A 25160-nucleotide genomic window follows, 5' to 3' on the forward strand; every position below is an offset into this window, starting at 1 on the left:
GCCACCTTACAAGGATGAAGGTCAGACATCAGAAGATCCTTCTCCCCACAGAGATGCCACCCTGGAGAAAGTAGGGAAGGAGAAAATCCAGAATCAACCTCGGGAAGCTGGTATTGGCTAGAGGAAGTCACAGGTATCAAATAGAGTATGGCAGGCAGGAAGGTAGGAAAGTGAAAAAGATGGAACAATATGCAATTGGAGGAGAGGATTAAAGGTGTGGAATGACCACTGTGCTGAAAGCTACGCAGGGAGAAGAGAAAGAGCTTAAAAGTAAGGAAAATTTGTATTATAAATTAAATTTCATATTACTGTGGTCCTGCATATGTGGGTTCTGCCAAGTAAACCCAATACACATGCTTCACAGGATTGTTTTCATAATATAAGGTGACACCAAAGTAGTGAAGATCCCATGTATATCTCTCCAACTATCAGATGCTTTTGTTATTAACTACAGCTCGTGGTTTTTTTGTCCAATAGCTTTCAATTCTACTATTCACTAAAAAGAAGGTCACTGCAATGTGGCCAAGTTTATTCAAATTATTTTAATATAGTATACCAAAGCATTACCTCATACTTCATTTTCCAATATGACCAGTGTTTTTATTGGGTCACCTTACCTATAACAGACAATACCCCTAAACTGATGAGATTCAAAATTTCCTTTATAGAGGAGGACACATGATTCAACAGGACCTACCATTCAGACCAGTTTTGTAGCTGTCTTGTCAAGTCCACTTCCTGTCAGGCATTCCAGAAGGACACTGTCTTTCCTTTAAGGTTATATTACTAGGATCAAGAAAGTAATTCTCATTAATGTACCCATCACAATCAGGAATGCAATAGTGTTTGTACAGTTCACTTAAACTTGACAACTGTTCCCATTTTATAGATTAGGACACTGGATCTCAGAAAGGTTAAGTCACAGTAAAGGCACAGAGTAAATGGCAATTCATACACTTGAATCCAAGTTCATCTTATTTGGAAGGCTATGCTCTTTCTACTCTACCACAATATCTTGCGGATGAAATCATGTTATCTTAAGCTGATAACTTGAAAGTTTATAACTTGTCAAGGCACCCAAGGTATAGTGTAACAAAGGTCATTCTACCACTGCTAGGACCGCCATCTCCTACCAACTCTCCCATACACCTTTTCTCTGCCTCCATCATGACTTATACCCATTCCCAAAACCCACCAGCCTTCCTTCGAGCCTTTACAAAAGGCTCTGCTTAGATTTCCTCTTTCCTCCCCACCTAGAGAAAACCCACTCATCCACTACGTTGGGCAGTGACTCTGCTGCTCTCTCAAAGAATGTTAGCAGCCTCCACCTCAGTCCTGCAATACTGTGTTTCTATCACAGAACACACATATGGCTGGAGAGTGGAATTTGTCTGCATGTTCCTCTAACGATTACTAGAATATAAACTCCTCGAAGTCAGGGTCTTCATCTTTGCATACTCGGGAACCTATGTAGTCTATGTCAGTGCAGTACAGGAGTTCAACCAATGTTTCTTGAATTAATGAATGAATTTTATTTTAAACCATGGTCTAAGCCAGGTGTGGTGGCACACGCCTGTAATCTCAGCTACTTGGGAGCTGAGGAAGGAGGATCGCAAGTTCAAAGCCAGCCTCAGCAATTTAGCAAGGCTCTAAGCAACTAGCAAAACCTTGTTTCAAAATAAAAACTAAAAAGGGCAAGGGATGTGGCTCAGTGGTTAAGCGCCTCTGGGTTCAATCCCCAGTACCGAAAACAAACAAAAAACATGGTTTACTTTTCCGTATCTTAGACTGCAAATTAATCAAAAGTAAGGCTTTTGAAGTAAAATTAATTGTTTGGTTGTCAGATTTTTTGTTCTTATTTTGATTCTAGAAGGGATTGACCCCAGGGGCTCTTTACTACTGAACACATCCCAGGTCTTATTTATTTTGTGAGACAGAGTCTCACTAAATTACCGAGGCTGACCTCGAACTTGGAATAGTCCTGCCTCTGCCTCCCTAGTCGCTGGGACTACAGGCGCAGGCACCCAATAAGTGATTTTAAAGACCACCACGAAGGCTTCGCCCACAACACAACAGGTTTTTCCAGAAACCTGGAAAAGGTCTCGCACCCGCCTCAGCTCAGCCCACAGATTGTCCAGCCTCCCTCCCTGCCAATCAATCACCCCATGCGCCTGCGCAGGCACCGCCTCCTCAGGGAGCCCCGCCCCAAAGCCTTAGCGGGCAGTTACGACCGGCTGGATCTTATCCTTCACTGGCCCTCCCATTATGACGATTACCTACAGCTGCATTGCTAATGGCCGAGCCGTCCTAGCGGAGCTGGCCTTGACTGGAGGCTCCTATCAGGTACCTGCAGGTCCGCGCTTCCGCGGGGTTCGCTCCTGGAGGCTAACGGCTGTGGAGCCCTTTCCTTAGGACGCGGCGCCGCGGGAGGGCCCAGAACTCTCGGGGCGCAAGAGGCTGGGACTCCCGGGCGGGAGCTGTAAGTGCGCCCCGCAGAGGTTGTGGTTGTCACTGCATGTGCCGCGTTTGGCACCATTGTACCATTATTAACCATTATTTGTACCATTGTCCGATTAAGTAGACCTTAAAGATTTTCTTTCCCTTGTAGAGAAATGACCTGCAATTAAGCACACATTTAGTGAACATATTGTAGTTGCCAAATTCCGGAGTAAAGAATGTGAGGGATGCATAGATAAAAATGAACATGAGGTTGGCCCTGGAATCCTTATTTAACCTTTATGTCTTAAGAGTGTAAAAGGTATTTCAGTGGAGGTAGGATGTGATTGTTCCTGTAGCACTCAGGATGGCTGTCTGTGTGCTGGCTACAGAGAAGATGATTAGGCTACAGGTTAGGCTGCTTAGCTGGTAAGCCTTATAAGAATTAGTCCTGTCCTGGTATAGAGCAGAGGGATGAGAACACCCTGCAGAGGGAATAGCATGGTGTTTGGGGATCCCCAAGAAACCCAGTGTAGCTAGAGCACAGGTTCCCAATGCGTAGGGGCTGGAGATGAGGCCCTGATTGCCCGGTAGTATCAAGTATCAGTTCTTTGTCCCGAGTATATCTTGAATCCATCTTTTTTTTTTTTTTTTTTAACCATGTCTTCATCCAGGCTCTGATAACTTCTCACCGAAGCTTGCTGAAAACGCCTCCTAACTAACCTCTCAGAATTCAGAGCCTGGTCCTCCTCAAAACTCACATTGCTGCTCAAGTGATCCTTCCTAAAAGCAAACGTGATGCTTCAAATCATTTGATGCTTCCTTGATTATATTCAGAATAAAGCTGATACTCCTTCATTTGGCAGTCAAAGTCCTCCCTGAATGGAAGAGTTTTTCCATGACTGCCTCCTTCCCTTTTCTGGATGTTCCTGTTCTCTATCCTGAACTTCCTGCTGTTCTCCAATCTCATCAAAGTCTCCTTTCCTCTCTCCTGCTCCCTCTATGGAGAGACCACTTTCCTCCACTTTGAGACAATATAAGCTCTTCTGTGCTTTTGAGATGTTTCTTAATTCCTTCTTAAGGCTTCTCTAGCCCAGACTAATTGACAATCCTAACTACCAAACTACTTAGGCTGAACGGAATTTTCTCTTATTTACCTACCTCTGCCATTGAACTTCAAGACAGGGACTGTCTTCATCTCTGTCTTCCCAGTATACAATGCTGTGATTCATAGATTCTCAACATGCTTTTTTAAAAAAAATAGAGCATTATAATTATACATAGTATTTGGGTTCATTTTGACAAAAATAATACATGCAAGGAATTTGATTTCAATCCCTATTCTCCTTCTTTTCCTTCCCTCCTTCCTCCCCCTATTCTCCTTCCTCTACTCTATTGATCTTCCTTTCACAACTTTTTTTTTTTTTTTGTACTGGGGATTGAATTCAGGAGCACTCAACCACTGAGCCACATCCCTAGCCCTATTTTGTATTTTCTTTAGAGACAGGGTCTCACCGAGTTGCTTAGCACCTCGCCATTGCTGAGGCTGGCTTTGAACTTATGGTTCTCCTGTCTCAGTCTCGCGAGAGACTGAATAATTTTTGATTGGTATTTTCTAAATATACATAAAGGTGAAATTCCCTTTGATACATTTATATATATGTGTATATATATATATATAATACGTATTATATATAATACGTATTATATATATATAAAACATGATTTTGTTAAACTCATTCCATATTTTGTTCCCTTTCCCCTTCTTTTCCTCCTCCCTCTCATTCTCCTTCTTCTACTCCTCTCATCTTCCCTGTATCTTTATGATATCTTGTATCATCCCTCACTCCTTATTTCCCTCATTTTGCTCTAGCTTTCACATACAAGAGGAAAGATTCAACTCTTGGTTTTCTGGCTTATTTCACTTAGCACGATTTTCTGCATTTCCTTCCATTTACTGGCAAATGCCATTTTCATTCTTCTTTATGGCTGAGAAAAACCTCTATTGTATATATGTACCACATTTTCTTGATCCATTCATCTAGAGACAGGCATCTGGGCTGATTACACAATTTGGCTATTGTGAATTGTGCTGCTATAAATATTAAAGTTGATGTATTATTATAATATGCTGATTTTAGTTCTTTTGTATAAATACCAAGGAGTGCAATAACTGGGTTATACTGTGGTTCCATCTCTAATTTTTTGAGGAATCTCCACACTGCTTTTCCTATTGGTTGTACTAATTTAGAGTCCCACCAAAAATGTATGAGTATACCTTTCCCCACATCCTTGCCAGCATTTATTACTATTCACGTTCTTAATAATTGCCATTCTGACTGGAGTGAGATGAAATCTTAGTGTACTTTTGGTTTGCATTTCCCTGATTGCTAGAGATGTTGAACATTTTTTCATGTATCTGTTGGCTGTTTGTATTTCTTCTTTTGAGAAATTTCTGTTTAATTCTTTTGCCCATTTATTGATTGGGTTACTGGGTTTTGGCATTGAATATTTTGAGTTCTTTATGTATTCTGGATATTAAACCCCTGTCATAGGAACAGATGGTACAGATTTTTTCCCCCATTTTGTAGCTTTCTCTTCACTCTTTTAATTGTTTCCTTTGCTGTGCAGAAGTTTTTTTAATTTGATGGCATCCCACTTATTGATTCCTGGATTTATTTATTGTACTTTGGGTGTATTCTCAAAGACATTTATTAAGGAGAGAGAGAGGAATTTAAAGACTTTCAGAAGCAGGCAGGAAGGTAAGAATTTAGAAGAGAGCAGGGTTGTCTACAATTGCAGTTGAGGTGTGGAATTACTGCAGTGCAGAAAGCTGACCAGGGAAGAGGAAAGGATGGCAAGGAGCTTTAAGGAACACTTCAGGTTGAGAAGTGGGAGAAAGATGTCATGGCTTCCCTCAATGTCAAGGATTGTCACAAAAACTTTATATTTGGGGGGGGGGGGGGTTGGGGATGTAGTTTAATGGTAGGATGCTTGCCTAGCATGCTTATGGGCCTGTGTTCCATTCCCAGAACTGCAAAAAATAAAAAAATATTACTTTTTTGAAAAATATCAATACTTACACTTAATCACAAGATCCAGTCAACTGCAGTTACAGGGTTCTAGAGCTGACCAAGATCCTAAAGATCATCTGCCTGCTCTCTTCATTCTTTCCACAAAGAAACAGGCCAGACAAGTCCCTGAGTCTGCAGCATGTGAATTCCAGAAATACACCTTGAACCCACCTTGTCACATTTTCTACTGCCCCATGTTGTCATTTGTTTTGGTTTTTGCTACAATAGCAGTGTTTATATTCTCCAAATGTAACATTGGGGGAAGATAGAGGACTATTTTCCAATTCTAATAACAGAATAAAAGGAAGTTTACGTATGCCTTTAATGTTCCAAGTTTCTTAGGAAATCGTTTCCTAGAAAATACAGCCTTGATGTTTTAGACAATATCAAGAGTTTTTGAGTTTTATTTTCTTTTTTTTTTTTGGCTTTTATTTTTTTTTTTTTTTTTTTTTTTTTTTAATTTTTTATTGTTGGCTGTTCAAAACATTACATAGTTCTTGATATATCATATTTCACAATTTGATTCAAGTGGGTTATGAGCTCCCCTTTTTACCCCATATACAGATTGCAGAATCACGTCAGTTACACATCCATTGATTTACATCTTGCCATACTAGTGTCTGTTGTATTCTGCTGTCTTTCCTATCCTCTACTATCCCCCCTCCCCTCCCCTCCCCTCCCCTCCCCTCTTCTCTCTCTGCCCCCTTTACTGACATTCGTTTGTCCCCCTTGTATTATTTTTCCCCTTCCCCTCACTTCCTCTTGTATGTACTTTTGTATACCTCTGAGGGTCTCCTTCCATTTCCATGCATTTTCCCTTCTCTCTCCCTTTCCCTCCCACCTCTCATCCCTGTTTAATGTTAATCTTCTTCTCATGCTCTTCGACCCTACTCTGTTCTTAGCTACTCTCCTTATATCAAAGAAGACATTTGACATTTGTTTTTTAGGGATTGGCTAGCTTCACTTAGCATAATCTGCTCTAATGCCATCCATTTCCCTGTAAATTCTATGATTTTGTCATTTTTTAATGCAGAGTAATACTCCATTGTGTATAAATGCCACATTTTTTTTATCCATTCATCCATTGAAGGGCATCTAGGTTGGTTCCACAGTCTAGCTATTGTGAATTGTGCTGCTATGAACATCGATGTAGCAGTGTCCCTGTAGCATGCTCTTTTTAGGTCTTTAGGGAATAGACCGAGAAGGGGAATAGCTGGGTCAAATGGTGGCTCCATTCCCAGCTTTCCAAGAAATCTCCATACTGCTTTCCAAATTGGCTGCACCAATTTGCAGTCCCACCAGCAATGTACAAGTGTACCCTTTTCCCCACATCCTCGCCAGCACTTGTTGTTGTTTGACTTCATAATGGCTGCCAATCTAACTGGAGTGAGATGGTATCTTAGGGTGGTTTTGATTTGCATTTCTCTGACTGCTAGAGATGGTGAGCATTTTTTCATGTACTTGTTGATTGACTGTATGTCCTCCTCTGAGAAGTGTCTGTTCAGGTCCTTGGCCCATTTGTTGATTGGGTTGTTTGTTCTCTTATTGTCTAATTTTTTGAGCTCTTTGTATACTCTGGATATTAGGGCTCTATCTGAAGTGTGAGGAGTAAAGATTTGTTCCCAGGATGTAGGCTCTCTATTTACCTCTCTTATTGTATCTTTTGCTGAGAAAAAACTTTTTAGTTTGAGTAAGTCCCATTTGTTGATTCTAGTTATTAACTTTTGTGCTATGGGTGTCCTATTGAGGAATTTGGAGCCCGACCCCACCGACTGTAGATCGTAGCCAACTTTTTCTTCTATCAGACGGCGCGTCTCTGATTTGATATCAAGCTCCTTGATCCATTTTGAATTAACTTTTGTGCATGGCGAGAGAAAGGGATTCAGTTTCATTTTGTTGCATATGGATTTCCAGTTTTCCCAGCACCATTTGTTGAAGATGCTATCCTTCCTCCAATGCATGCTTTTAGACCCTTTATCAAATATAAGATAGTTGTAGTTTTGTGGATTGGTTTCTGTGTCCTCTATTCTGTACCATTGGTCCACCCGCCTGTTTTGGTACCAGTACCATGCTGTTTTTGTTACTATTGCTCTGTAATATAGTTTGAAGTCTGGTATCGCTATACCGCCTGATTCACACTTCCTGCTTAGCATTGTTTTTGCTATTCTGGGTCTTTTATTTTTCCATATGAATTTCATGATTGCTTTCTCTATTTCTACAAGAAATGCCGTTGGGATTTTGATTGGCATTGCATTAAACCTATAGAGAACTTTTGGTAATATCGCCATTTTGATGATGTTAGTTCTGCCTATCCATGAACAGGGTATATTTTTCCATCTTCTAAGATCTTCTTCTATTTCTCTCTTTAGGGTTCTGTAGTTTTCATTGTATAAGTCTTTCACCTCTTTTGTTAGGTTGATTCCCAAGTATTTTATTTTTTTTGAAGATATTGTGAATGGAGTGGTTGTCCTCATTTCCATTTCAGAGGATTTGTCTCTGATATACAGGAATGCCTTTGATTTATGCGTGTTGATTTTATATCCTGCCACTTTGCTGAATTCATTTATTAGCTCTAATATTTTCTTTGTAGACCCTTTTGGGTCTGCTAGGTATAGAATCATGTCATCTGCAAATAGTGATAATTTAAGTTCTTCTTTTCCTATTTTGATGCCTTTAATTTCTTTCGTCTGTCTAATTGCTCTGGCCAGTGTTTCGAGAACTATGTTGAACAGAAGTGGTGAGAGAGGGCATCCCTGTCTTGTTCCAGATTTTAGAGGGAATGCCTTCAATTTTTCTCCATTCAGAATGATGCTAGCCTGAGGCTTAGCATAGATTGCTTTTACAATATTGAGGTATGTTCCTGTTATCCCTAGTTTTTCTAGAGTTTTGAACATAAAGGGATGCTGTACTTTGTCGAATGCTTTTTCCGCATCTATCGAGATGATCATATGGTTCTTATTTTTAAGTCTATTGATGTGGTGAATAACATTTATTGATTTCCTTATATTGAACCAGCCTTGCATCCCAGGGATGAATCCTACTTGATCATGGTGCACAATTTTTTTGATGTGCCTTTGTATCCGAGTGGCCAGAATTTTATTGAGGATTTTTGCATCTAGGTTCATTAGAGATATTGGTCTGTAGTTTTCTTTCTTTGAAGTGTCTTTGTCTGGTTTAGGTATCAGGGTGATGTTGGCCTCGTAGAATGAATTTGGAAGTTCTCCCTCTTTTTCTATTTCCCGAAGTAGCTTGAAAAGTATTGGTATTAGTTCCTCTTTAAAGGTTTTGTAAAACTCTGCTGTATACCCATCCGGTCCTGGGCTTTTCTTAGTTGGTAGTCTTTTGATGGTTTCTTCTATTTCCTCAATTGATATTGGTCTGTTTAGGTTGTCTATATCCTCCTGACTCAATCTGGGCAGATCATATGACTTAAGAAATTTATCTATGCCTTCACTATCTTCTAATTTATTGGAGTATAAGGATTCAAAATAATTTTTGATTATCTTCTGTATTTCTGAAGTGTCTGTTGTGATATTGCCTCTTTCATCCCGTATGTTAGTGATTTGAGTTCTCTCTCTTCTTCTCTTCGCTAGCATGGCTAAGGGTCTGTCGATTTTGTTTATTTTTTCAAAGAACCAACTTTTAGTTTTGTCAATTTTTTCAATTGTTTCTTTTGTTTCGATTTCATTGATTTCAGCTCTGATTTTAATTATTTCTTGCCTTCTACTTCTTTTGCTGTTGTTTTGCTCTTCTTTTTCTAGGATTTTGAGATGAAGTATGAGATCATTTATTTGTTGGTTTTTTCTTTTTTTAAGGAATGAACTCCAAGCAATGAATTTTCCTCTTAGAACTGCTTTCAATGTGTCCCATAGATTCCGATATGTTGTGTCTGTGTTTTCATTAATCTCTAAGAATTTTTTAATTTCCTCCTTGATGTCTTCTATAACCCATTGATCATTCAGTAACCTATTGTTCATTCTCCAAGTGATATATTCTTTTTCCTTCCTTCTTTTATCGTTGATTTTCAGTTCCATTCCATTATGATCAGATAGGATGCATGGTATTATCTCTACTCCTTTGTATTGTCTAAGAGTTTCCCTGTGACATAATATATGATCTATTTTTGAGAAGGATCCATGTGCTGCTGAGAAAAAAGTGTAACTGTTTGATGTTGGGTGGTATATTCTATATATGTCAATTAAATCTAGGTTATTAATTGTGTTATTGAGTTCTATAGTTTCCTTATTCAACTTTTGTTTGGAAGATCTGTCCAGTGGTGAGAGAGGTGTGTTGAAGTCTCCCATGATTATTGTATGGTGGTCTATTAGACTCTTGAACTTGAGAAGAGTTTGTTTGATGAACATAGCTGCACCATTGTTTGGGGCATATATATTTATGATTGTTATGTCTTGTTGGTGTATGGTTCCCTTGAGCAGTATGTAGTGTCCCTCTTTATCCCTTTTGATTAACTTTGGCTTAAAATCTATTTTATTTGATATGAGTATGGATACTCCTGCTTGTTTCCGAAGTCCATGTGAGTGATATGATTTTTCCCAACCTTTCACCTTCAGCCTATGTATGTCTTTTCCTATCAAATGCGTCTCCTGTAGGCAGCATATTGTTGGGTCTTGTTTTGTGATCCATTCTACTAGCCTGTGTCTCTTAATTGGTGAGTTTAAGCCATTAACATTTAGGGTTATTATTGAGATATGGGTTGTTCTTCCAGCCATATTTGTTTATTTATGTTACTAAACATGGTTTGTTTTCCACTTTGATTATTTTCCCCCCTTTAGTGTCCTACCTCCCACTGTTGGTTTTCATTGTTATTTTCCATTTCCTCTTCCTGTAATGTTTTGCCAAGGATGTTTTGAAGAGATGGTTTTCTAGCTGCAAATTCTTTTAACTTTTGTTTATCGTGGAAGGTTTTAATTTCATCTTCCATCCTGAAGCTTAATTTCGCTGGAAACACAATTCTTGGTTGGAACCCATTTTCTTTCAGTGTTTGAAATATGTTATTCCAGGATCTTCTAGCTTTCAGAGTCTGTGTTGAAAGATCAGCTGTTATCCTGATTGGCTTACCCCTAAATGTGATCTGCTTCCTTTCTCTTGTAGCTTTTAAAATTCTCTCCTTGTTCTGTATGTTGGGCATCTTCATTATAATGTGTCTAGGTGTGGGTCTCTTATGATTTTGCACATTCGGCGTCCTGTAGGCTTCTAGGATTTGGGGTTCTGTCTCATTCTTCAAATCTGGGAAGTTTTCTCGAATTATTTCATTGAATAGATTGCTCATTCCTTTGGTTTGAAACTCTGTTCCTTCCTGTATCCCAATGACTCTTAAATTTGGTCTCTTGATGTTATCCCATATTTCTTGGATGTTCTGCTCATGGTTTCTTAACAGTCTTGCTGAGCTGTCTATGTTCTTTTCAAGTTGATATACTTTATCTTCATTGTCTGATGTTCTGTCTTCTAAGTGTTCTACTCTGCTGGTAGTATTCTCAATTGAGTTTTTAAGTTGGCTTATTGCTTCCTGCATTTCTAGGATTTCTGTTTGTTTGTTTTTTATAACCTCTATTTCCCTGTATAGTTGATCTTTTGCTTCTTGGATTTGTTTATGTAATTCATTGTTGAAGTGATCTTTCATTGTCTGATTTTGCTGTCTGATGTCTTCCTTGAGACTCCAGATCATCTGAAGCATGTATATCCTGAATTCTTTATCTGACATTCCATCAGCTGCAGCTATTACCTCTTCTAAAGTTGAGTTGACCTGCAATGCTTGTGGTCCTTTCTTTCCTTGTCTCTTCATACTGTTCGCGTTCCTTTCTTCTTGGTGAAACTGTTGTGCTATTGAATTTTCCCCCTATATATTTATATTGGTCTTGTATAGTTGCAAAGTCTCCCTCGCAGGCACGGGCGGCGGCTCTGCCCCTCCGCCAATTGGGGCAATGTGCCTACCACGCCGGCAGGCCGCTGGGCCTGCTCTGCCAGTCGGTAGCAGGTCCGCCGTCCTTGCAGGCGCGGGCGGCGGCTCTGTCCCTCTGCGGGCCGCTAGGCTTGTTCTGTCGGTGGTCGCAGTTCTGCCTACTTTGCAGGCGCAGGCAGCGGCACTGCCCCTCTGCAGGCCTCTGGGGCTGTACTGCCAGTGGGTCGCAGGTCCGCCTACTTTGCAGGCGTGTGGGGGGGGGCGGCTCTACCCTTCCTCAGGCCACTGGGCCTGTTCTGTCTCTCGGTTGCAGGTCTGACCTGTTCTGATGGTGGTCTCAGTTCCGACTACCTTGCAGGCGCGGGGGGGAGGGGGCGGCTCTGCCTCCCAGCAGGCCGCTGCTCCTCTTCTGCCGGTGGGTCGCAGGCCCGCCTACCTTGCAGGAGTGATTGGAAGCTCTGTCCCGCCGCGGGCCACTGGGCCTTTTCTGTCGGTGGTCACCCTTCCCCTACCTGGCAGGCGAGGGGGGTGGGGGGCGGCTCTGCCCCTCAGCAGGCCGCTGGGCCTGCTCTGTGTTTGGTCCCAGTTCCCTCTACTATGCCGGCGCAGGGGGAGGGGGCGGCTCAGCCTCTCAGCAGGCGGCTGCTCCTCTTCTGCCAGTGGGTCGCAGGCCCGCCTACCTTGCAGGAGTGATTGGAAGCTCTGTCCCGCCCTGGGCCACTGGGCCTTTTCTGTCGGTGGTCACCCTTCCCCTACCTGGCAGGCGAGGGGGGTGGGGGGCGGCTCTGCCCCTCAGCAGGCCGCTGGGCCTGCTCTGTCTTTGGTCCCAGTTCCCTCTACTATGCCGGCGCAGGGGGAGGGGGCGGCTCAACCTCTCAGCAGGCGACTGCTCCTCTTCTGCCGGTGGGTCGCAGGCCCGCCTACCTTGCAGGAGTGATTGGAAGCTCTGTCCCGCCCTGGGCCACTGGGCCTTTTCTGTCGGTGGTCACCCTTCCCCTACCTGGCAGGCGAGGGGGGTGGGGGGCGGCTCTGCCCCTCAGCAGGCCGCTGGGCCTGCTCTGTCTTTGTTCCCAGTTCCCTCTACTATGCCGGCGCAGGGGGAGGGGGCGGCTCAGCCTCTCAGCAGGCGACTGCTCCTCTTCTGCCGGTGGGTCGCAGGCCCGCCTACCTTGCAGGAGTGATTGGAAGCTCTGTCCCGCCCTGGGCCACTGGGCCTTTTCTGTCGGTGGTCACCCTTCCCCTACCTGGCAGGCGAGGGGGGTGGGGGGCGGCTCTGCCCCTCAGCAGGCCGCTGGGCCTGCTCTGTCTTTGGTCCCAGTTCCCTCTACTATGCTGGCGCAGGGGGAGGGGGCGGCTCAGCCTCTCAGCAGGCGGCTGCTCCTCTTCTGCCAGTGGGTCGCAGGCCCGCCTACCTTGCAGGAGTGATTGGAAGCTCTGTCCCGACGCGGGCCACTGGGCCTTTTCTGTCGGTGGTCACCCTTCCCCTACCTGGCAGGCGAGGGGGGTGGGGGGCGGCTCTGCCCCTCAGCAGGCCGCTGGGCCTGCTCTGTCTTTGGTCCCAGTTCCCTCTACTATGCCGGCACAGGGGGAGGGGGCGGCTCAGCCTCTCAGCAGGCGACTGCTCCTCTTCTGCCGGTGGGTCGCAGGCCCGCCTACCTTGCAGGAGTGATTGGAAGCTCTGTCCCGCCCTGGGCCACTGGGCCTTTTCTGTCGGTGGTCACCCTTCCCCTACCTGGCAGGCGAGGGGGGTGGGGGGCGGCTCTGCCCCTCAGCAGGCCGCTGGGCCTGCTCTGTCTTTGGTCCCAGTTCCCTCTACTATGCCGGCGCAGGGGGAGGGGGCGTCTCAGCCTCTCAGCAGGCGACTGCTCCTCTTCTGCCGGTGGGTCGCAGGCCCGCCTACCTTGCAGGAGTGATTGGAAGCTCTGTCCCGCCCTGGGCCACTGGGCCTTTTCTGTTGGTGGTCCCCCTTCCCCTACCTGGCAGGCGAGGGGGGTGGGGGGCGGCTCTGCCCCTCAGCAGGCTGCTGGGCCTGCTCTGTCTTTGGTCCCAGTTCCCTCTACTATGCCGGCGCAGGGGGAGGGGGCGGCTCAGCCTCTCAGCAGGCGACTGCTCCTCTTCTGCCAGTGGGTCGCAGGCCCGCCTACCTTGCAGGAGTGATTGGAAGCTCTGTCCCGCCCTGGGCCACTGGGCCTTTTCTGTCGGTGGTCACCCTTCCCCTACCTGGCAGGCGAGGGGGGTGGGGGGCGGCTCTGCCCCTCAGCAGGCCGCTGGGCCTGCTCTGTCTTCGGTCCCAGTTCCCTCTCTTGAGTTTTATTTTCTACAATAAGCTTTACCCTTTCATAAAAGTTTTAAAATATCATTTTGCAAAAATAGGAGTAGAGCTATCCAAAACTTCTTAGATAATGTTCACATTCCTTTTATGCTTCTAAAGTAAATTAATGAGACTCCAAATAAAAGACTATATATGTAAAGTATTCTGGATAAGTGTAGTAACTTGCACATTTTTTCCCCAATGAATGATCCTTACATGGAACAGGAATAAAAGTTCTTGGCAGTTATTTAGTTTTTAAAAAAGATAAATGACAGTGGTACATGACTGTAATCCCAGCAGCTCGGGAGGCTGAGGCAGGAGGATCGTGAGATCAAAGCCAGCCTCGGCAATGGCAAGGTGTTAAGCAATTCAGTGAGACCCTGTCTCTAAATAAAATACAAAAAGGGGCTGGGGATGTGTCTTATTGGTTGAGTTCCACTGAGTTCAATCCCCAGTACCCCCCCCCCCAAAAAAAAAGAAAAAGAAAAAAAAAAGATAAATGAGTAGTAAATATAAATTTTTATTTGGAAAAAGATAGAAGGTATTGCTAAGGGTATTCAGAGAATAAGAGCTGAATATATAATCCATTAACCTTTTAATTATACTGGACTAGTATTCACTAAAAAGATGTTTAATCAGCTAGTGCTTTCTATGCTTTCTAGCCTTGAAGCCATATATAACATTTGACTGTAAAAATAAAATTATCTAGGGAAACCTACATTTGCACACTTATATGTGCATATATAAATTATGTGTATATTTATTAAGTTTAGTATTTTCTTCCAAATTCATATGAATATTTTATGACTTCTTGCCTCTTACCATACTTTATGAATAATACCCATTAGTTCTTCTAGGAAAAAGTTTTTCCTTAATTAACTAATCATAACATTTGTAAAATTTAGGAGGAAAATAATGAAAATACAATAATGTTCATAAAGTAAATGCTGACTATTTATTTTTAGGAAGCAGCAGCAAAAGTCCTTAGACTTGTGCTTCTTAGAGGTGAAACAAAGACCATAATTCAAATGGGAAGGTAAGGAGTGTCCTAATGAAGTCCATTTAACAATTACCAACTAATGATTCCAATGATGAATGAAAAAAAAATAATAGTTGCACATACACTTGATTAAATCTGCAGAAAAGGAGAACTACATGTAAAAGTATAAAATATGAATGGGGGGGGCTGGGGATGTGGCTCAAGCGGTAGCGCGCTTGCCTGGCGTGCGTGCGGCCCGGGTTCGATCCTCAGCACCACGTACAAACAAAGATGTTGTGTCTGCCAATAACTAAAAAATAAATATAAATAAATAAATAAATAAATAAAATATGAATGGGAATAATAAACACCAACTTCAAGACACTAGTCACCTCTAGCCAGGTGTGGTGGTGCACACCTATAATACCAGTGACTTGTGATGCTGAGGGAGGAGAATCACAAGTTCCAGGCCAGACTCAGCAACTTAGTGATACCCTGTCTCAAAATAAAAAAGAAAATGGACTGGGGATATAGCTCAGTGGTAAAGTGCCCCTTGGGTTCAATCCCCAGTACCAGAAAGCAAGAGAGAGAGGGAGGGATTGTTACCTCTTTAAAGAGAAGGGAAAAGAATGAAATTGAGGAAGGATTTGAAGGAGATACTAATTGTATCATTTTAACTGAGAAGTGGGCCTAAAAGTGTTCCATTATCTTATTCTCCATCTTTTTGGTATATCCAAAGCATTTCATTAATTAAAAAAAAAAAGGAAACTTCTATTAAAATCACTTTAATAACACCACGAATAGTAGCCACAACTCTTAAGCTTTTCTTGGGATATTACATGTGATGATCTTAAACCAATGATGAAAACACTTGCTAGAAAAGGAACAGGTAGGGGAAAAGAGCTTTTGTTTAGTCCCTTCATATTTTTTTTTAAAGAATAAGCTTTAACCTTTCTTTTTTTTTTTTAAAGTAAAACAGTCTGAAAAAAAAAAAAAAAACTGGGTGTGATCATACGTGCTTATAGTCTTAGCTAACCAGGAGGCTGAAGCAGGAGGACTTGATTAAACCCGAAGAAAAGGAGAACTTCTACATGTAAAAGTATAAAATCACGAATGGGAATAATAAACAAGAGTAAACAATAATAAACAAGAGTTCCATACCAGCCTGGACAACTTAGAGAAGCCCCATCTAAAAAAAAAGATAAATGAAATGTATAGCTTTTTGAAGTATTATAAGGGATTCTATCCAATAGCAATTGCTACCTAAGCCAAAAAAATTAAACCCTGCCAGCAACCCCCCAAAACTCCCCATCTTGTGCTCTGGTGTCCCATTTATTGCTTCTTCTCTTTCCCCCAAATGGACCGCTATCTGAACTCCTATAATATTTGCTTTCCTGTTTGTTTATTGCCTCGGCACCCAAATATGCATCCTCAGATGAAAGCCCAATCCTACCCATTTTTAATGTCTTTTGAGTTCCTTTGAATCTATACTCTCCCTCTCCACTCCTTTCATTTTGTTACAGTTTACTGTTAAAGAATCTACAAAATTTCCCACATTCTAGGTTTGCTGATTGAGTACCCAAAATGCATTTCACCATATTCCAAGTAACTGATCCAGAGTCTAGAGTCCAATCCCTTTGGAAAGACTATATGAGTTTTTTCTATCAGATGGTGCTTAATTATCTTATTTATATCTCCTTTGGAGATGTTAGCAACCAACCTTACTCATTACTAGGTCGTAGAGCCATTAGTTTATTGGTGTTTGCAAAATGATGATCTAGTTGTGTTTTCACTGAAATAATTAGGTGAAATGATTTTAGAAACAGATACCTTCCTATTGGTTATTTGCTTACCCATACTGTATATTCAAATTTGAGTCTTACTCTGGGGCCTCTTTCCTGAACTCCAGATTTATTTTCCAACTGCCTGTTCCACAAAATTCAGATGTCTAACCCTTCAGTCTTCACATCCTACCTTTCTAGTTCCTCGGGTCTGCAATCTTGTTATCCTTGACTTTTATCGCTTTTACACTCAAATCCATTAGCAAATTCTGTTGCCCTTCCTTTCCAAATAGTAACCAAGCCACCATCATCCCTTGCTTTATATAAATATATTTAAATATATTTGTTATATATAATATATGTTTTCAAATGTTGTATGTTTTGCCTTAAATGTTTTATGCCTATGTATATTAATGTTATTATATATATTTATATATAAAGATATATATTAAAGATAAAAAAATGAAAAATGACTCTATATATTAATATTTATTTTAATTATATATTTAAAATATAATAAAATATATTTTAAAAAATATATTTTAAATATATATAAAATAAACATTAATATACAAAGTCATTTTTATTTTGTTTTTATCTTTAATAATTACTCCTTGTAAAAGTTTGATTTAATAGCATTTTATAATTATGCAAACTGTTATATGGCTCCAGAGTCAAGTCTAAATAACAAGGTTCCTTCGAAGAGTCTCATTTTCATTCCTTTCCACACTACTGTCTCTCTGCTGTATATAGGTGACCCTTTTGAATAAGTTTTTGGGAATACATTCTTTTTCTCTTCTGTATTTTTCTATAAGAGCATATTATAAAATTCATACTTCCCTTATTAGGTAGTATCTGAGAATGAGAGTTGATAGTATATTAGACACACTTTTTTCCACCTTGCTTTTTTCAGTTAACCATATATCCTATATGTCAAGTATTCACATTTTAAAAATAATTTTTTAGCTGTCAGAAAACCTTTATTTTATTTATTTATATGTGGTGCTGAGAATTGAACCCAGTGCCTAACACATGCTAGGCAAGCGCTATACCACTCAGCTATAACCCCAGCCCCAGGTATTCACATTTTTTAATATTAAAAATCGTTTCAGGGGACTAGGATTGTGGCTCAGTTGGCAGAGTGCTTGCCTAGCATGTTTGAGGCACTGGGTTTGATCCTCAGCACCACATATAAATAAATAACAAATAAATAAAGGTAGATTTGACAACTAAAAATATATTTTTTAATTATTTTAAAAAATAATTTCATTTAGATGCAGTGGCACATGCTTGTGATCCCAGCAATTTGGGAGGATAAGGCAGGAGAATCGTGAGTTCAAGTCTAGCCTGGGCAACTTAGCAAGACCCTGTCTCAAAATAAAAACTAGCTGAGGATATAACTCAGTGGTAGAACACTTGCCTAGCATGTGCATGGCATTGGGTTTAATCCCCAGTATGGGGGGGAAAAAAGGAACAATCAAAATAAAAATGAAAAGGACTGGTGATGTAGCTCACTGACAAAGTGTCACTGGGTTCAGTCCCCAATACTGGAAAAAAAAAGTACCTAAATGTTACTCACTAGTAACATACTAGGCATAAATTTAAAATATCTCTCCTTTTCACATCTAGTGTCAATCTCTTTCCAATCACATATATAACTTTCATGTAGATAGTAGAATTAGCAACTCTTCCCCAACAGACTCTTCCAAATTTAGGAATAAAAATATTTTCCAGGCGGAGATTACATTTATCAATATCATCATTAAAATATTTTAGCATATTGTATTCATGATATGATATGAGGATTTATGTTGAAATGACATATACTTTAAATTTTGTGCCTCTAGGATTATCCTTTCCACATGTTTCTGAACATGATTTAACATTTGACAAGGTCTGTTGCCTATTAACTATTTGGAGATAGAGTGTTCAAAAGACTAATATCTAAGTGCAATAAATGATGGAGGCACTTTATAAGAGTCATCTAGCCTCCTAATATATGACTCTGAGAAGGTAGAAAGGTCTAGATGTTGGAATGCTCAGGATAAGCACACTTCGGCATAATAGGAGTATAATTCTCCTCTCCCCAACTCATCCTATTCTCCAGAATATCCTTATCTATCATTAAATTCTAATCTATTATATTAGAATTCTAATCTATCATATTAGAAAGCCAAGTGCCAAAATTAAATATGCCTACCTAAAAATACAGGAATAGGAAAAACCAATGAACATAGCATTTTCTATTCTGTAAGAACCTTGATTGTTACAATTTGACTTCTATCAAACCATTTTATACACACACACACACACACACACACTTATAATCAGGTTATTAATTTCATCTTCAGTGTAATTTATTAATGCAATTTTAAATACATTTTAAATACACTTTTGGTTTAACATTATTTACTTTAATATTTCAAACTGATGAAAGCTCTTCCAATTATTCTGATTATAAAAATTTAACCTATATTATATAGTTTTTATACCACTAATGACAACTTGAAAATGAAGCTAAATTTTCTATGTGGGTACTTAATTCCTTCAATATTTGTAAATGAATGCATTCTTTCCAAAGCTATATCTACCATACTCTCTTTATCAACGGAATCACTTACTTATGTGCTACAGACAATGCCTTGGATAAGGTGGCACCATCTGCATTTCTTAAGAAAGTAAGTAACTTTTTATACTAACACACGACTTGAAAGTTTTTAAAATTATAAAGTCTATAATTTATACTTTATACTTTATTTAGTAATAGTACACTAACAAAAAGCATATCATTCATATCCTATAATATGCAGAGTCATGGTCATTAATGACCTTCAGAGACCTTATAATCTCTTCCTAATCTTTATACTGCTTCCATACTTCCCCTGACTCTCAAGCGATGTCTGCAAAAAAAACATCTACTCAGATCTATTGGAACCTCATAACCACCATGCCTAATATATTTTTTTTTTATTTCTTAAATTAAGAAAGAGCTGTAATCACAATAATTCGGAAGGCTAAGGCGGGAGGATCACAGGTCCAAGGCCAGCCTCAGCAACTTTGTTAGCCCTAAGCAATTTAGTGAAACCTTGTCTCAAAAAAAAAAAAAAAAAGAGCTGGGATTTATTTCAGTGACAAAGCATCCCTGGGTTCAATTCCCAGTACCAAAAAAGAAAGAAGAAGAGAGAGAGAGAGAGAGAGAGAGAGAGAGAGAGAAAGAAAAAGAGAGAGAAATGGAGGGAGGAAGGGATAGGGAGAGAGAGTGAAAGTGAAAGAGAAATAAATTAAAATGATATTTAATATACTTAATATTTAAAATATATTTTGATATATGCGGGAAATGTATTTTATTTGCAAATAATTATATGCATGGGGAAGTAAGTGACAAGAAAATTTTGAGACCAATATTGTAAAGACATTTCTATGAGCATATATAAATCAACTATTAATAGTTAAATAAAAAGGAATATTATTTTAAGCTGAACATAGTGGTGCATACTGTAATCTCAGCTACTTGGGAAGCTGAGGCAGGAGGATTACAAGTTTGAGTTCAGCCTGGGCAACTTAGCAAGACCCTGTCTCAAAATTGAAAATATAATATAAAAGGGGCTGGTGATGTAGCTCAGTGGTAAAACACCCCGTATCCATTCCCAAGTCCCTCTGCTCAAAAAAAAAAAAAAAAAAAAAAGCCTTGGGATGTAGTTCAGTAGTAGATTGCTTTCCTAGCATGTGCAAAGACTCTGGGTTCAATTCCCAGTACCAGGAAGACATGTATATATAGATATAGATAGGAAATAAAGATATATATGAAATATAGATATATTTATTTATAAATACATATTTTATGTTATATGTAATGCCACTAATATACATTTATAATAAATATATAATATACAACATAAATATAATAAAAATATGTGTATATATTTTTAAATATATAAACATATTAATGTACATATTATATATAACATATTTAAGGTAAACATGTTTGTAAATATATATTACAAATATATTTAAATGTATTTATGTAAAACATATATAAATTTTAAATATATATAATTTTAAAATCCAGATATATTATCTCTAGGGAAAGTTTTAACTGAGAATTTCCAGCAAATATAAATTATGGTAGACAGAGTACTTCTTTTACATGCTTATATAGATACAGGAGATCTTATAAATTTCTGAAAGACTAATTAACTTCAAGAGGTATCACCTGTTGTTCCTATCACCCCAAGTTTGATCCCCAATCAAAAGAAGGAGATTTCAGGAAAGGTAATCTAGAGACAGACTAGAACTCAACCATCATCAGAGTAATTTTTATGTTTGTTTCTTATGTTTAAAAGTAAATTGGGGCTGGGGATGTGGCTCAAGTGGTAGCGCGCTCGCCTGCCATGCGCGCAGCCTGGGCTCGATCCTCAGCACCACATACAAACAGATGTTGTGTCTGCCGAAAAAAAAATAAATTTAAAATTCTCTCTCTCTCTCTCTCTCTCTCTCTCTCTCTCTCTCTCTAAAAAAAAAAAAAAAAAAGTAAATGATACTGGGCTGGGGTTATATCTCAGTAGAAGAGCACTTGCCTAGCATGTGTAAGGCACTGGGTTTGATTCTCAGCACCACATAAAAATAAATAAAATAGAGGTCCATTGTCAACTAAAAAATATTTAAAAAAAAAAAAAGTAAATGATATGGGCTGGGGATGTTGCCAAATGCTAGAGCTGGAGCACTTGCCTGGCATGTGCAAGATCCTGGATTTGATCTGCTAAATAAGTAAATAATAATAATAATAATAAATAATAATATACTTTAATTTTATTTACAAATATATAATTCAAAATATATATTTATATATTTTTATTTATAGATTCGGGGGCGGAACCAGGGATTGAACTCAGGGGTACTTAACCACTGAGCCACATCCCCAGCCCTATTTTGTATTTTCTTTAGAGACAAAGACTTGCTGAGTTGCTTAGTGCCTTACCATTGCTGCGACTGGCTTTGAATTTGAGATCCTTCTGCCTCAGTCTCCCAAACTGCTGGGATTACAGGTGTACATCACTGTGCCTAGCTAGAACAAATATTTTAATAAAAGACACTGATGGGGATGGGGTTGTGGTTCAGTGGTGGAGTGCTTGCCTAGCACATGTGAGGCACTGGGTTCAATCCTCAGCACCATATAAAAATTAAATAAGTAAAATAAAGGTATTGTGAGGATATAGCTCAGTTGGTGTAGAGTGCTTACCTCATTTGCACAAAACATATGCACAAAGGGTTTAATCCCCTGGGTTCAATACCTAGCACCTCCCCCCCCAAAAAAAAAGATATTGTGTCTATCTACATCTAAAAAACTAAAAAAAAATTGTTTTTAAAGATATTAACAGAAAACTCAGCTTTCCTATAGTTACTAATAGTTATTCTCTAGTCGGGTTCATGTATCATGCGTTTATTTTATCTGTTCAATGTACTAACTTGTATTGACCCAGCTCAAACTGTAACCATATTGTAAAGTAAAAGATTATAAGGGGGGCTGGGGATGTGGCTCAAGCGGTAGCACGCTCGCCTGGCATGCGTGCGGCCGGGGTTCGATCCTCAGCACCACATACAAACAAAGATGTTGTGTCCGCCGAAAACTAAAATAAATAAATAAATAAATATTAAAAAAAAAAAAAGATTATAAGGGCTAAATATTGTAATTTATTCTTCAATTATGCCTACATAATTGCTAAATTCCAGCTGCTGAACACTGTTAGCCATTTAAATGAATATAGCGTATTTTTTTTTACTTATCTCTCCATAATGACAAAACATTCCACTCTACCACCTTTCCAAAACCAGGTGACACAAATTGCTAACCACATAATATTTACCACTGCCTCTGAGAAAAGCAACATTAAATACATTTTTTGACTTTTTTTTTTTTAGATTTTTGAAATGTCCGGGAACTAGGGTTTAATAGAAAGTCACAGTATAGTTATCATTGTTACTGTTGAGTAGATTTTGAAGGTAGGGGTAAAAGGGGAAAGTTACAGTGCTATTTAGGAAGTATCATGGGCCCCCAGCTTTCTTTATCTGCCACAGCTAAATGTCTGCTCTTTCCCTCCAGTCCTCAAATCTGCTGAAGAAGGAAGGCAACCTCTGCAGTTGTATTGAATGAATTTCTAGTCGGTACAGCACAGGATAAGCCTGGGGTAAACTAAGTTTTCATAAATACTGCATCTTAGAGTAGAAAAGGATGCCCTGCCACAAAAAAGCCAGAAATGTTTGGGTCTCTTAGTTTCTAGTTTCTGCTAGGCTTTTCTTCAAATGAATGTTTGCTCTCTTAATTCACTAGTTAAAATTATCTATAGTTACATATTTCCATTAATTTCCCCAGGTTAGTGAAACTTTACTAAGAAATCCTTTGATGTCACAAGACTATTTTTCTCCTTCAAATGCAGTTGCTGCAGATTTTCAACAAGTACTAGGAAACTATATGGTATGTACTTCAAATTGTACTCCTAAATATTATTACTATTATAGCTAACAAATGAGTTTTAAGATCAGTAAAGAAGAATAAGAATTATATATAATGATAATGAATGATATTATGGTAAAGTTAATAAAGCGAGAAAAAGTATGTATTTATATACTATTATGTATTTACCATGCTTATATGTGAAAGAGGGAATAAATAAAAATATATATTTCCTTACTTACTGTTTAAAAATAAAAGGGAAGGGGAAAGATGTTCCAAACACACTTAAGTGGTTACCCATGTGGCAACGGGGAAAAATAAAGGATTAAAGTGACAAAAGTAGAATCCAGGCCTATGAAACTTGTATTTTAAATCTGACTTTGGTGTCAGGTAAATGTTTGTATAATTATGAAAAACTATTAAGTTAAAATATAAAAAATAACCCTTACTGATAAGAAGTCACAAAAGGACAAATACTCTATACTTCACTTATTGAAGTACTGAGAGTAGTCAAATTCTTGAGAGAAGGTAGAATGGTGTGCGGGGATGGAAAGAGTGGGAACAGCAGTCAATGTCTGATGTGTATAGAAATTAATTTTGAGAAGATGAAAAGTTCAGCAGATGGATGGTGATGATAGTTGCATAATAATGTAAATGTAGCCGTGCACTGTGGTGCACTCCTGTAATCCCAGTGGCTTTGGAGGCTGAGGCAGGAGGATTGTGAGTTACAAAGCCAGCCTCAGCAAAAGCAAGGTGCTAAGCAATTCAGTGAGACTCTGTCTCTAAATAAAATACAAAATAGGGCTAGGGATGTGGCTCAGTGGTCAAATGCCCCTGAGTTCAATCCCCAGTAATAATAATAATAATAATAAATGTACTAATGCTACATAACTATACACTTAAAAATTGTTAAAATGGTAAATTTCATGTATATATGTGTATGAGTATATATATATGTATATATATATTATTGTAAACATTTGTTAATTTTTAAATAATTTTTAAAACTTAAAGCAAAATGAAAAAAACCTGTATGTCGATTAAAGGCTTAAAAGATAGTAAAAATTTATTTCAAATGACTCTAAAACACAGTAATTTGTATATTCCTAATGGAATTATACCTTAATGGAAAAAAAAACCTAAAAATAAATTTACTGGGGCTGGGGTTATGACTCAGTGGTAGAGTGCTTGTCTGGCATGTGTGAGGCTCTATGTTTGATCCTCAGCACCACATATAAATAAATAAAATATAAGATCCATTGACAACTTAAAAAATATTTAAAATACATAAGCAAATTTACTTATTTATTTTCAATAGTCACATTGTTAGTAATAATATTGGCATTGCTATTATGAATTTAGTTTATATAGATATAGATATATTACTTTGAAAATCTGAGTTAAGAATCAAGAATCTCAGAAGGAAGATTTACAAATGTAAAATCAAAGAAGTTAAGTAAAACCTAATCTCAAGTTTAAAAAAAATTGTTTTTTCTTTTTAAGTTCCTTAGCTATACACTGAAAAAGGCTAAAAGCAAAGACTAACCCAATGTTCATGAGCCACCCAAGTGTTTATGTTCTAGTCTGTAAATACCATTTTCCACTAAAAGAAATCAGGATCAATTACAGATATGGGGCAGAAAATTTAAGCCAGAAACATTTTGTCATACCTACCACAAAGACGCTCAGGTCAAAAGATAGGAACTAACTTGAAAAGGCTACTTACTGCTAATGATGAAATACTTCAAGCATCAAAAGCAATATTAAATGAGCTGGGCATTGTGGTGCATGCCTCTAATCCCTGTTAATGGGTCCTATTATGATGAGGCAGGAGATTTGCAAGTTCGAGGCCAGCCTGGGCAAGGTAGCAAGACCCTGTCTCTAAATAGAAAATAAAAAGGATTGGGATGTAGCTTGATGGTATAGTACCCCAGGTTCAATTCCCAGTACCATCAAAGAAGAAAGGAAGAATGGGAGGGAGGGAGGGAGGAAGGAAGGAAAAACCTAAATTCAGTGGATTGTAACACATTGAATATGTTAAATTTCATCAGTTCCTAGATACTATCAAAGGGGGAAAATCCCTCACTAGCATTTTGGAAAATACTCTAAATATACCCCATTACTCCAAAAACATAAAGGAAAGGGTCAAGGACTTATTCTTGCCTGTATGAACTGTTCTTAAAAAAAAAAAAAAAAAAAAAAAAACAG

The 25160-nt window shown here is 39.0% G+C and overlaps 1 protein-coding gene across 1 annotated transcript in view; it reads left to right on the forward strand.

Annotated features, from left to right (window-relative positions):
* The first annotated feature begins 2265 nt into the window (after positions 1-2265).
* The window catches only part of LOC117794813 (uncharacterized), a 38769-nt gene continuing 15874 nt past the window's right edge, over positions 2266-25160 (forward strand). The window contains exons 1-4 of the mRNA XM_034636437.1: positions 2266-2343; positions 14707-14777; positions 19083-19179; positions 22872-22973. Of these exons, the coding sequence (XP_034492328.1) occupies positions 2266-2343; positions 14707-14777; positions 19083-19179; positions 22872-22973 (348 nt within the window). The remainder of the gene's footprint in view (positions 2344-14706; positions 14778-19082; positions 19180-22871; positions 22974-25160) is intronic.

Source organism: Marmota flaviventris, chromosome 7 (genome assembly GCF_047511675.1).
Source record: "Marmota flaviventris isolate mMarFla1 chromosome 7, mMarFla1.hap1, whole genome shotgun sequence".
NCBI lineage: Eukaryota > Metazoa > Chordata > Mammalia > Rodentia > Sciuridae > Marmota > Marmota flaviventris.